Here is a 14,600-nt window from a genome sequence, read left to right as displayed (position 1 = left end):
TACTTTTTCATTCATACAAACTTTTTTGATAAATGCCGTTATTCATATACCTAAAGTGAATTTATTCTAGAATAAATAAGAGTTGTATTTACCAAAAAATTTAGTTAGAAATGTTTACATTACTCATTTCATAAGCGATTCGGATTTATTGTTATGGTAAAAATAGAAAATTTGAATTATTAATTTCTATTAGAAATTCAAATAAGGAACCATTTGTTGTTCACATTCAAGCCTAGCATTTTTACATTTTTTCAATTTATTAGCCGACCATACCAACAGGTATGATTAAGATCGCCAAAAAAAAGTTTTTTTTTTAATTTCACTCAAAACATGAGTTATTTGGGTCATAAATGACCTAAATACAAAATATTTTCATGGTGTCTGTCTGTCCGTCTGTCCGTCTGTAATAAGATAATTCAAAAACCGCTAAACCGATTTTAACCAAATTTGACACAAAAATACTGTGGTACCCGAGAATCTGGCCATTAGTTTTTGGTGGGGGAGGGGGGTTGGTAAGGGGGTATGGGAGGGGGTCAAAAATTTTAAAAAATCATAACTCCAAAATTACAGTAGCTAGCGAAACGTGGTTTTCAATTTAAGATTAGGAATAAAATGTGCAACCAAATTTGTAAGAACATCAAAATCAGTCAAAGTCGCAGTTTTTAAGATATTCCGTGTTTCCGTAGTCCGTTTTTGAGAAAATCCGTGTGGAGAACTCCAAACTCCCATTGGACGCGATCCCAGGTGGCGGATAGGGTAAAATAACCGAGAACCAAGATTGGTAAAATTCCTTTACTTTGAAACTAAAAGAACTGCCTACCAACTTTTTATTAACATATTTTAGTATGGGCGGCTATACGTGCCTCCCGGCGCCAATTTTTTTTGTGAAATTTACTTTGATTTTCAGTTTTTCAATTTCATGGAATTAGAAACACGCTCTTCGTTTTTCTGTTTTATATCTTCTATGTAATAAGAGTGATATAAACATTCTAAAAACAGATATTTGGTAAAATCAGTACGTTTGCGAGATTATCTATCTATTTGAGGTACTAAAAGACTTTTAATGTAAGATTTGTAAGTTTTTTGATTTGTTTGTTTACATCAAACTCCAGAAAGCATCGTGTGTGTGCCCTTTGTGCGCATATTTGAAGTGAAACTTCTTCTTTCTGTCTGTCTGGCCGTCTGCCAATCTGTCCATCTGTCCCTCTATCCCTCTGTTCATCTGAGGACTCCATTCAGGTACCTCTATCCACGTGTCGAGTTCCGAGTTTGGTTCCAATCGACCCATAATTAAGAAAAATTCTGATGATTTTGTCCATTTAGAGGAATCATGTCGAAACGTCAAGAGCGTCAACCTATAGCCCATCCCCAATTATGCCGAAATCGACCCACATTTTTCTTCAATATCAAATCCTTAGTTCTACCCTGATGAAGATGTAAACGAAACATCGTATCCAACTTTCCAGGGTGGGACCGTGTGTATCGTCGCTCACATAGTCCATCCACCAAATTTGGTCGCGATCGGACATCAATTTTTGACTTTCTTAGTAACTTTTGACATTCAAAACTAACTATCACAGTGACACACTATCTATCGACATACCAAATTTCATTTAAATCGGACGATTTTTTGATTTGATTCATTGATGATGGGGGTTCGTAGTACACGAAAAGTCGTCAAAATATCGTGAAAAGATGGTATGATACGATGAGATCTTAGAGCCACATCTACATTTCGAGTTTCAGCCCCCTAGCTCACATAGGGCCCGAGTTACAACCAGTGGCGTGTTTACAACCAAGTCTGTCGGGGGCCCGGGGCGGCGAAGCTAAATGTGGCCCCCGGTCTGTTTAGATAATGATATACTTATAATGCACATTTTGTAAAAATTGAATAACGTATATATAATGGTTGACCAAATTCAATTATTTATACAGGGTGTCCCAGGGTGTTAAAATAACTTTCGTTGCACATCATAATACGATTAGACCACCACCGCCAATACGATTGGCAGACGGCCAGACAGACAGAAAGAAGAAGTTTCACTTCAAATATGCGCACAAAGGGCACACACACAATGCTTTCTGGAGTTTGATGTAAACAAACAAATCAAAAAACTTACAAATCTTACATTAAACGTCTTTTAGTACCTCAAATAGATAGATAATCTCGCATACGTACTGATTTCACCAAATATCTGTTTTTAGAATGTTTATATCACTCTTATTACATAGAAGATATAAAACAGAAAAACGAAGAGCGTGTTTCTAATTTCATGAAATTGAAAAACTGAAAATCAAAGTAAATTTCACTAATTTCACAAAAAAAAATTGAAAAAATGTTGTCAAAATGCTAGGCTAGAATGTGAACAACAAATGGTTCCTTATTTGAATTTCTAATAGAAATTAATAATTCAAATTTTCTATTTTTACCATAACAATAAATCCGAATCGCTTATGAAATGAGTAATGTAAACATTTCTAACTAATTTTTTTGGTAAATACAACTCTTATTTATTCTAGAATAAATTCACTTCAGGTATATGAATAACGGCATTTATCAAAAAAGTTTGTATGAATGAAAAAGTATTCGTCATTAGGGAAACTGTAGGAATGAATCATTTGATGGTCCCTAATGTCATAATTATACGAATACAATACAGGGTGTTTCAAAACAACGCGCTTTAAGGGGTGGTTTCTTGTTTATTATATAAACAAGAAACTTTAGAACTTTAAGAAAACTATATAAACGTTAGATCAAAAGCCAACCATTAGGGGGAGATTACAGTTCCAAAATGACAAAAAAATCATGTTTTAAGGTTTTTTGTAGGTGTTCGTCTGTGTGTCAAGACACTGTATATCGAGTTGAAATTAAAACCATATACTCAGGTCTACAGACCCTTAAAGAAATTATTTGGAGAAAATCGAAATAAAAACGAAACTTCTACACCTTGTATCTCCGAGATGAAATATTTTAGGACATAAACTTACCCATACGAACTTTTTTACTTATTTTTATCTGCAGAATATGCCGAAGTGTCCCGAATACGATTCGGACCACCCTGTATTTAAATAGCCTGGTTATTTAGAAAAAAATTAATATATTTTTTCTGCGATTGTGCAAAAAGTAGCTATTTTTTACACTATCTACTGTTTCAAAAGTCAAATTTTTTTACACTAGTGCAAAAAGTGACATATTTTTTGCACTAGTGGAAAAAACCTCTTGGCATTATTAATGACTCTCGAAATACTACTGGTAACGTACTGCTCGAAATGAAAGTGTGCAACATATGCAAAAAGCATATTTGTTGCACTCAGCATGATTGCAGCTCTCGACTTTGTCTCGAGCTGTAAAACTCATGCATCATGCAACAAATATGTCTTTTTGCACTAGTTATACAAATAACAATTTTAAGTAAGCTTTCTTTAAAAATTCTGTGGATTTAATAAAATCCTTGTTGACTTGGAAAGATGCCAAAATCGTAACGAGTTTCTTTATTAAAATTTTAATATTAACTATATAATAATTAAAGACTCTTGCAGTTACACGTTTTATTATACACAATGTATAAGAATAAATAGGAAAAAAAATAATGTAAAATGTTCTAACTAAATTCTTTAGGTAAATATGAAACATTGTACAGGGTGGTCCGAACTGTATTCCGGAAACTTCGGAAGCATATTCTGCAAAATAAGTTAAAAAATTCTGCAAAATAAGTAAAAAAGTTCATATAAATGTATGTCCTAAAATGCTTAGTTTCAGAGATACAGGGTGGAGAAGTTTCACTTTTACTTCGATTGTTTCTAAATAATTTCTGAAGTAACATCAATATTTAGATGAAAATTAGTGTCTGGGAGTTTTTTAACATGAGAAATTTGATTTTGATGTCAATATGACTGCTACTAGTAGAGGGCGCCACCTACATGTGTTTTGACTGTTTTGAAGCGCAATAACTTTTTGTCCGTACCTGTATAAAACTACCGAGTGAAAAAATATACATCTCTGTGACTTTGTACGTAAAAAATAGCTCTTTGTAAAAATCGCTAGGAGCAACCTTTCTCAAGATATTTAGAATGAAAATAGTCAATACATGTCATTATTGACGAAAAATAAACACGTTGAGTAGATAGTTATATCACTGAAATAATAAATTTAGGAAATTTTTATTTTTTTAAATTAATCATAAATTTTTTTGCAAAAAATGACGATAAATTGTTCTGTTAAACTTTTAGCACAAAAACATTTCAAATTTATGATTTCAGTCTAATAACTATTTAGTCAACATGTTTAATTTATGTCAATGATGACTGGTATTGATAATTTCGATTCCAAATATCTCGAAAACCATTACTCGTAGCGATTTTTACCAAGAGACCTTTTTCACATGGAAAACGTCGAAAATGTATATTTTTTTACTCGGTAGTTTTATACGGGCGAAGTACGGGCGAAAAGTTATTAGTCTTCAAACCAGTTAAAAAAATATGTAGGTGGCGCCCTCTACTAGTAGGAGTCATATTGACATCAAAATCAAATTTCTCATGTTAAAAATCTCCCAGACACCAATTTTCATCCAAATATTGACATTACTTCAGAAATTATTTGGAAAAAATCGAAATAAAAATGAAACTTCTACACCCTGTATCTCCGAAACTAAGCATTTTAGAACATACATTTATACGAACTTTTTTACTTATTTTTATCTGCAGAATATGCTGCCGAAGTTTCCGGAATACAGTTTGGACCACCCTGTATTTCTCTAATGAACAATAAGTTAAATGTATGAGGACAATAATAATTATTCTCATATTATAAACCCACGAAATGTAAATAGAGATAGTCTAAATCATAATAACAATCAAAATATTTGTATAGTTATAAGAAAGAATTCAACAAATAGGCAGAAGTAATTTATGTTATTAAAATTACTTTATTATTTTTTTTAAATAAGGATATTTCATTTATTGTATAAACAAACTTTAAATAAAATATTGAAAGATTTTTATATATTTTTTTAGCAAAAAATTGATTCATTCATAATAGCGTATAAGTAGCTCTTCTAAATAATATGAATTTAAAAAAGGTGTATTTAATTTTGTAATTATCACTGTGGTTAGATTTTACTTCCCGTAAATACAAAAACCAACAAAATCCAACTTACATCCTCTCGTTAAATAAATATAACCACTAAATTGGTTTTATTAATATTTAATGTATACCTAAATCATAATAGTGGTGGTTATATCAACTATGAATGAGAATATACAGGGTGTCTCAATATTCCGTGGATATAGAACTACTACGTATTTTTGGAATCATCAATCTTCATTGGATATAATTTACCTCTATACAAAAGAACTTCGTTCGTCAGTTTTTTTGTCTCTTGTAAAAAACGCCACCGCGCATGCTTTTTGAGGGAAAAATTTTTTGAAGAAAAAATTTTTCCCTCAAAAAAAAAAAATTTTAAATTTAATTTTTTGAAGAAAAAATTTTTTCAGGAAAAAAAGTTTCTCCGAAGTTCAGTTAAAAAATGGTTTCTGGTAAACACATAAAATCTAGTATGCGCTAATAATCTAGTTAGCCAAAATAGGGAATTTTATTTTAGTCTCACAAATGATATTTGACAATAAGCTTCATAAAATTTAAATTAATTAACGTTCGGGTGTATTTTTGATTGATGCACTCTAACGAACAGAAGCAAGATGGAGGTAAACTGTGTATGATTAACTTATTTTGATTCAAAAAATACGTAGTTATTGTTCTATGTCCACGGAGTATTGGAACTCCCTGTATCTTTTGTAGGCCTAGTTTGGAAAAAAATTATCCAATTTTTTCTTCTCAAAAAGTATGATAAATTTTTCTCAAAATGTCAATGGTAATAAAAGAGTTTTTCTTCTTGTATAGACTATCCGGGGATATACTATATGTCAATTACTTTATCAAAACATAACTATGCCAAATATTTTAAATTGCGTTCATTATTTTAGATGTTCGAGATATAGCTTGTAACATTCTACAGTACGTTTCAGGATCGTCTATACAAACTTTTTTATTATTAACATTTTGTTAAAAGTGAAAAATGTATTCTTTATAAAAATGTTTGCTTGTTCTTAAATGGATTTTACAACTTGTCCTTTAGCTTGTCTTAATGCTTTTCCAAATATTCGTACCTTTTTAGAGAAAAAAAAAATGAAAGTAAGTTGAATTTTTCCAAATCCCAAAAACACCCAAAAATTAAACGCGTTAAAATTTTGTACAAGCGCAAACCAGTTTGCGCAAATTATCTGAGTGTCCAAACGGCCCTTTAGTCACAAACGTTTTTGCCTCGGGTAAGGGTATGGAAATTTGGAAAAGTATAAACCATTTCAAAACAAGCTAAAACTTTTATGAAGAATGCATTTTTCTCACTAAGTTAATAATAAAAAAAAAATCCTTAAAAAGTAAAATGATTTTGTTAATTGCGCAAATTTGTTTACAAGTTAAGAACCGCTGAAAATGTTATCTCTTTATATTCTAAACCCAATGCATATTTACATAAAGCAGATGTTTTGATCTCTAAGCCTTTGTTAGGAGATTGAAGCACTGTTACCTATTATTACGATAAGCATTTTCAATAACTTCGCTACCACTTTACCACTTACAGAACTGTTAGATCGAAAAAGTCTGCGAATATAGTCCATCTTTACCGCAACTATACGCACTTGACACTGCAAACGATTTGCCGATTTCCGTCTAAAAATACTTTTCTGTATATACTAAATTCGTACACCACACGCCACGGCCTGCTAGAAAACCTAAACACTACTGCTCATGCTGAAATTGCGGCGTTTTGTTTGTTTCTGTTATCGGTGGTTATCATATCTCGCCCTATATTTGTTTCGTTAAAAAGTATAATATTCCTTACGCACCCGGTCACGTGAGACCCTGGAGACTAACGTTTACCTGTCAAATTCGTATGTGTATTAAGTTTTCATGCGGTATCTTTCATATACAGGGCGTTTCATGAATACAAACAGAAATTGAGAGCCTTAAGATAGCCCTAAGAAGTACACACACTTCATGGGCACACACAAGCTGTGCATTTAGTGATGAGCGAGACTGGGCTTGGACTTGGCTGGATCAGTTTGTCTCGATGCAGGCCAACATTAACAATGGATATCCTGATGGTATTTAACCATTTATATACTCGTAGGTACTGCCTAAAGCTTGATTTTCATGCGTTCGTTATCCCTTGATACGATGACCGACCCGCGACGGCGCTCTGATTGGTCATAGCGTTTTCGCGGCGGTCGATTTCTTTTCATCGGTAAATTTTTTACTCCAGCCCGTCAATGAAGAAAGCACGATAACGGACGTTTTGGCACTTTTTTGACAAATTGAATCTAAACTTAATAAAAATATAATAGTACAAGAGCTAGCACTGTAAGGAAAACGAGAATTTTAAGAAAGCTGGTTCTTTAATATATCTTTCGCTATGCTCTCCTGACCAAAGTGCAGGCCGTCTGGCTACCGGTAAACTACTGCGGTTCACTACTGCGCATCACATCTGTACAGATCCCATTTTCGTGTGCTTTATGGGATTTCTCGGTTATGAGTAGAGATACAATGATGCGATTTTCACATTACTTTGCTACGTTCTTACGAAACTAAATATGCTACACATAGGTTGTGATTAGGTGTCTTAGCCCCCTTAGTTCCTGAAATACAAGGCGAATTTGAACAGCATAATTTGCGCAGTAGTGAACAGATGTTGAATACAGATATGGATGTGCAGTAGCTTCGCAGATGATACGGTCGTACTGGCTGGCAACATTCTACACCTTCGGAACATGATGGACTGCATCGTTGAACATAGCATGCAGTACGGATTACACATCAATGTTAACAAAACTAAACTTGTTGTATTTTCCAAAACACCGGGAAAAACTGTCCTCAGAATTAAAAACAAGGTGGTAGAACAAGTATCGTCCATAAAGTATCTAGAAGCCCTCGTTAACGATGCTTACGACCCCAAAACTGAAATTTTAGCGAAGATCGCACAGGCCAGACGTACCTTTGCTTCCATGAAAACCCTCTTCTCCAGCCGAGATCTAAGCCTCGAACCGCGCATACGTATGCTGCGTTGCTACGTAACTTTCCAGTATTTCTCTATGGCTCTGTTAGTTGGACACTCAAACAGACATTGGAAAACCGCATTAACGCTTTTGAGATGGACTTGTATCGTCCTATGCTCATATATCCTGGATGGATAGAGTGACAAATGAGGAGGTATTCAGGCGGATGGGCAAAGAGCTCCTATCAACAGTGAAGGAAAGGAAGTTACAGGACGTAGGTCACATCGTGAGGGGTGATCGATACGAGGTGCTCAGACTGGTCATCGAAGGCAAAATTGAGGGCAGGAGATCAGTGGGAAGAATACAAAACTCCTGGTATAAGGATCTGCGTCGTTGGTTCGGAAGAACATCTATTGAAATTTTCAGAGGTGCGGTTTTACGCACCATCATAGCCAGTTGGATCGCCAACCTCCGAAAAGAGACGGCGCGAATTCAGCCTGAGAAGAAGAAGTGAACGCAACGTCTACCGGCAGCCAGAAGCCAGACGGTCCACACTCTGTTCAAGAGAGCATAGCAAAAGATATATTAAAGGACCAACTTTCTTAAAATTCTCTCTCGAAAACGTTGCTATCTCTTAGACTATAAGTAAAACAGCGAAATCGTTATGGAAATAGCTAATCGTATGTCCGATGAACGGCGGCATGAAAATGCAATAAATTTAAAAACTGCGCAATTTTCTAACCAATCGAAGTCTTTAAATTCATCCAATAAAATTAATATCGAATCATCGTATCGTCAGATAACGGATGCTTGAAAATCAACCTTAAGTGTGCATCATCATAGAGTTTCCAAAATAAAATAAAAAAAGAAGGTGGTGATTGCTGATAATGTCTGACAGTCAGATGCTGTGTCTCTTCATGAGCATCAAAACAAAAACAGTGTCGTTATGTTGATTGAATCGGATTATCCCTAACCTTGCAACTCACTAGATGTTAGTAAATATACACAGAGCAAAATACCCACCAGGGCAGTCAACGTGTGAACGCATTTGCCAGCGCCAAGACCAACTCATTTTGGTATGTCTTGAAAAAAAACGATACCAGACGGATCGGTCGCCAATGCATGGGCAAACTCAGCCAATGCCATCAACATGACCAATAGTCCTCTCTGCACCTTGTCCATCAGCACTAGCTAGCTACAATGGCACATGCATTGGTCAACGTATAGAGGGGCCATAAGACGAAAACCAAAAACATGACTAGCCAATCTGCAAGACCATGATCAAAGCCGATCAGTGCAAAACCAACATCCAGCACAAAATAAGAAAGAACTTTGTGGACCCAGCATACAAAACTACTTCGGTTTTGCATCTCTTAATTGTTTTATTTGCTGTTAAAGATAAATAACAAAGATAATAACAAATAAAAAAGTGAAAGGACACTACGACTTACTAAAAAATTATTATGACATTGGGCACAAGATCTGTATATAACGCAGTATTTGTTTAAACTAATTTCACTATCCCTGTGTTCCATCAATTTGGTTGAACAGGCTGCAAAACAAGTTTGATTTGTAAAAACAAACCTTCCAGACTTTAAAGCTATTAAGTGCGTCATAATTTAGAAATTCTTGAAGCATAAAATAAAAATGTTGAGTTTGTAACCCAAATAAAAATATTTTTAACCTAAATAAACCAAATATTAAGATTCTTTTTGAATATTTTTTTTCACTTCATAGTGTCTTTTACCACTATACAATATACCTACAAGTCTTTTTTATTCTTATCGACAGGTGTATGTAGTATGTATATTTATATTAATTTGTTAATCATTTTTATACGAAACACGTAAACAGGTTACATATACTCTTAAGTAAGTGCAAATATTTTTGGGTAGTACATTTTGACACCAGACTATGACTTTTTTTCGCAAAAAAAATTGAAAATTTGGAATTTTTTTTTAAAATGTTGGATTTTTCTTTTAATTCTTGGTTAAAAAAACATAACTTCATAAAATAGCAACATAGGTATACTAGATTAAATTTGCAAAAAAATTTGCAAGAAGGTTCTCAAAATGTGAAAGTGGAAAATCATTTTTTTTATTTTTCAAAGTATGTCGGTTATTTGAAAAACGGTAAAAGAGACATAGGTATGTTTCTTTTATCGAGATCTACCAGCCCTGACAATATTTGCACTCGTTTAAGGCGCACCCTGTATAATTTTCTAAATATTGGCATATCTATATTGTTGTCATTAAAAATATCTATATATTTTCTTTTAAGCGTAGAAGTCGATTTACAGATACAGATCATAACTAATCATAACAATGTGCGTGTCAAAAAAAATTAGTATAATTATAAAGGTCTGTTTTACATTACCTCTTTCAGTTTAAAACCAGCAGAAAACTATATTCCATTAGGTAAATGCGCAAAACTAGTCTAACTAAATAAACAGCACGCACGTCACTATGGGAGTTGCTTGAGCATTAAAATGCTGTTGTGTAATTAATTAAAATAATACGTCAATCGAAGCGTACGACACTATTAATTAGATGAGAAAAAAACATTTTATTTTCTATTATTATACGGGTCGGTACGTCGATGGATCGATTAGGCTGTTTAGCGCCACGCATAACAGCGGCGTAGAGTTATGAGGGGAATGTGATATGATGTACAATGGGATGTAATAAGTAACTGCAATTAATATTTTGCCAACACAATAACGCTTTTTTCTTTTTTTTTTCATTAATGTCTTTATTGAAGTTATTAAAAATTAAAATATAGAAAAAATGTACCAGGTTAAAAAAAATAATCAGGCCAATTTAAAAAAAGAACAAAATTTAGGTAAAAAAAAGCTGTGAACGTATATGTTACATAAAATAGTAGATACGGCCAACAAAACACGGCCAATTATTGAGTGCCTTAAGCCGTGTCCACATATGTAGCATTCTATTGTATCAGGATCATGTATCACGTATCAAGAGTTTATATCGTAAATATGGACGTTTATTTGGGCTGTGTCGACTGAATATGCATATCGTGCAAAAGTAAGCGTCCATACTTATAAAATTCATACGTATCAGCGTACAAGCGTGCGTATCAGTGTATGTGGACGGTACAACAAATCACCTTGTATCGTCGTATCATGTTCATCATTTCTTGTCAGCGAACCCTCGATGCCCCTTTGATGATCGGAGAAAAACCGCCTCAAGACGGGTCACGGCGTATCAAGTCAATTGTATCGTTATACTGTATCCAAACACGTCCAAATGACAGATCGTGATACGTGTATCCGATACACAGTGTTAAGATACGCGCTAAAATTCGGATTGGCATGTATCAGATACAGTATCACAAAGGTGTACCATATGATCGCGTTAATTCAGCGTCCAAACTAGCGATCATGATACATGTTGGTACAACGCGACGGAGATATGATACACCAAGATGCTACATATGTGGACCCGGCCTTATACAACCACATAACCTGTGTGTGTCGGTAAACAGTGGCGGATACAGAGGGGGGCCTATAAAATCTATAAATTGGGTTAACACGTTGAGTACGGGTGTGAAGTGAAAAAATATATCTTATAGGTATAAAGCCTATTTTCGATATTTTGTGTGTTTAACTAAAAAAAATAAAATTTTTGAAGTCCAGCTAAACTTTTCCATTACTATAGACGGCTAAAGCCGGGTCCACATATGTAGCACTCTATTGTATCAGGATCATGTATCACGTATCAAGAGCTTGTATCGTAAATATGGACGTTTATCTGGGCTGTGTCGAGTGAATATGCATATCGTGCTAAAGTAAGCGTCCATACTTATAAAATTCATATGTATCACCGTACAAGCGTGCGTATCAGTGTATGTGGACGGTACAACAAATCACCTTGTATCGTCGTATCATGTTCATCAATTCTTGTCAGCGAACCCTCGATGCTCCTTTGATGATCGGAGAAAAACCGCCTCAAGACGGGCCACGGCGTATCAAGTCAATTATATCATTATACTGTATCAAAACACGTCCAAATGACAGATCGTGATACGTGTATCCGATACGCAGTGTTAAGATACGAGCCAAAATTCGGATTGGCATGTATCAGATACGGTATCACAAAGGTGTACCATATGATCGCGTTAATTCGGCGTCCAAACTAGCGACCATGAAACATGTTGGTGCAACGCGACGGAGATATGATACACGAAGATGCTACATATGTGGACCCGGCTTTAAATGCCACACCGTGTTCAACGTGTTAAATATTAAGCCGGGTCCACATATGTAGCACTCTATTGTATCAGGATCATGTATCACGTATCAAGAGCTTGTATCGTAAGTATGGACGTTTATTTGGGCTGTGTCGACTGAATATGCATATCGTGCCAAAGTAAGCGTCCATACTTATAAAATTCATACGTACCAGCGTACAAGCGTGCGTATCATTGTATATGTACGGTACAAAAATCACCTTGTATCGTCGTATCATGTTCATCAATTCTTCTCAGCGAACCCTCAATGCCCCTTTGATGATCGGAGAAAAACCGCCTCAAGACGGGTCACGGCGTATCAAGTCAATTGTATCGTTATACTGTATCAAAACACGTCCAAATGACAGATCGTGATACGTGCATCCGATACGCAGTGTTAAGATACGCGCCAAAATTCAGATTGGCATGTATCAGATACGGTATCACAAAGGTGTACCATATGATCGCGTTAATTCGGCGTCCAAACTAGCGATCATGAAACATGTTGGTGCAACGCGACGGAGATATGATACACGAAGATGCTACATATGTGGACCCGGCTTTAGGATTTAAAATAGCGCTCTGAAAAGCATATTCTATATTACTTTTTACTTGAGCCCCCCTAAAATAAATCCCGGCACCCCCCTAAAATAAATTCCTGATATCCGCCCCTGTCAGTACAGCTTAATCACGTGACTAAAAGTTTATTTGATATGAACTATAAGTTTGTTGATATGCTTTTTTATTCAAAGTTCTATAGGAAGGTTTTAGCTATCACTGTATATACACAAAAATAAATATGATTTGTTATGGTAAATCCTTTTTTAGCCTATACACATACACATTTATTCTAGAAAAAAATAAAACATTAACATCAAGTTAATTAAATTAGTTTTACCCGTTTTATTTTTGGGATTTCACGAATACAGTGACAAAATTAATTATCGTATAGCAAAAATCGCTTACGGAATCGATTGAAAAAATATTACGTAAATAAAATGATAAAATAGGCACTCAGTGGTGTATAGGACAATTTTATCTACAGTACGTTTGTCCGTTCTGTAGCTACGGGGTATCCGTGAGAGGGGAAGCGATATTCTTTCGATGTTTTTTTGTCAAAATTAGACGACGCGTCCCATCAATAAAAATTCGACAAATTTGCAAGTAGCCAATAAAATGAGTGGGCGGAGCGATTTGCGGTGACGTACTCGTCAAGTCGACGTATAAAATATATATTGCTGTTTATTTAGATATTTTTTGTCCGCATTCCTTTCATAGACACAGATCCAGCAGACGTACTGTATACAGTATTTTTTATAATTTCAATTTGACTAATTTGACTTCTATATATATAGAAGAAATTGGTTGTAATGTTATACCCATTATTTATATTGCTTCAGTTACTTTTATAGATTTTAACATAAAAAACATACGTCTAAATAATATTTGCTTCAGTGGCGCACTTGAGTTGTTTGATATACAGAACAAAATAATTAGAATTCTGAACATACATACTGGGTTGTTCACCACATACGACACGGAGTATTGTAGCTAAACGATGAGATTTTTACAAATTGTAAGTTTTGGGTTCGATGAAGGACTATTAGAGGTACAATTTAAAAACAATTTTACAAGACACAGAGTGTCCCAAATAAGTAAAAAATATCAAAGTTGTATTTTTTTAAATGGAACACCTGTATATTATTACATTTTTTAGTTTCTACGATTAAAATAAAGGTAAATTTGATTAAGGTTTATTATACTTAAACCTTACCGTTTTTAAATATTTTCAATTTTGTGAAATTGCAGTAAAAATTTTAAGGCTTCATTTCTCCAAGGGTATCAAAGTTTTTAATACTAAATATTTACTGAAGTTTATTTACTGATCAGTTATTGTGTTGCAATAATAAAAATAATACTACCTTATATAGAGTGTCTAAAAATTTATTTTAAATAATTATTAGCTTCAAACGGCAATAACTTGTTTAATTTAAATGGAACACCCTGTATATTTTACGAGAATCAGATGCACAATTTAATTGTCTATCAAATTATGTTATACCATTTTTTACCTATCTCTTTAAGTTTCCGTAGAAAATGCATTTTCTTGTAATTTAGAACTTATTTATCATGGGACTATGGACTCATTTATCATGGGATCATGGGACCCATGGACTATTGACATTTTAGATTATTTTTAAAGATGTACCAAATTTTTAAAGAGTACAGATACTAATATTGTCGATATAATTCGTTTATTTCATTAAAAAATAAAAAAAACTGTTTAAATATTTGTTAAAGAG

At 34.0% G+C, this 14,600-nt stretch overlaps 1 protein-coding gene across 8 annotated transcripts in view; it reads right to left on the bottom strand.

Moving 5' to 3' along the window:
• LOC115881742 (endothelin-converting enzyme homolog) overlaps nucleotides 1–14,600 on the bottom strand; it is a 95,655-nt gene that overhangs the window by 60,221 nt on the left and 20,834 nt on the right. The window contains exon 1 of one of the 8 annotated variants that reach the window (XM_030899374.1): nucleotides 10,426–10,494. The exons of 5 other annotated variants lie outside the window; for them this stretch is intronic. Coding sequence is in view for 1 of the 3 variants with exons in the window: in XM_030899370.1 (XP_030755230.1) it covers nucleotides 6,637–6,675 (39 nt within the window). In the remaining 2 variants the exon portion in view is untranslated. Of the gene's footprint in view, nucleotides 1–6,584; nucleotides 6,605–6,636; nucleotides 6,798–10,425; nucleotides 10,495–14,600 lie in introns of those variants that run through there. 2 more of the 8 variants (XM_030899370.1, XM_030899375.1) reach the window with 2 other exon arrangements.

The sequence above is a fragment of the Sitophilus oryzae genome, unplaced genomic scaffold, assembly GCF_002938485.1.
Source record: "Sitophilus oryzae breed Bouriz unplaced genomic scaffold, Soryzae_2.0 scaffold_172_pilon_pilon, whole genome shotgun sequence".
Lineage (NCBI taxonomy): Eukaryota > Metazoa > Arthropoda > Insecta > Coleoptera > Curculionidae > Sitophilus > Sitophilus oryzae.
This window is presented reverse-complemented; position numbering and strand designations above follow the sequence as displayed.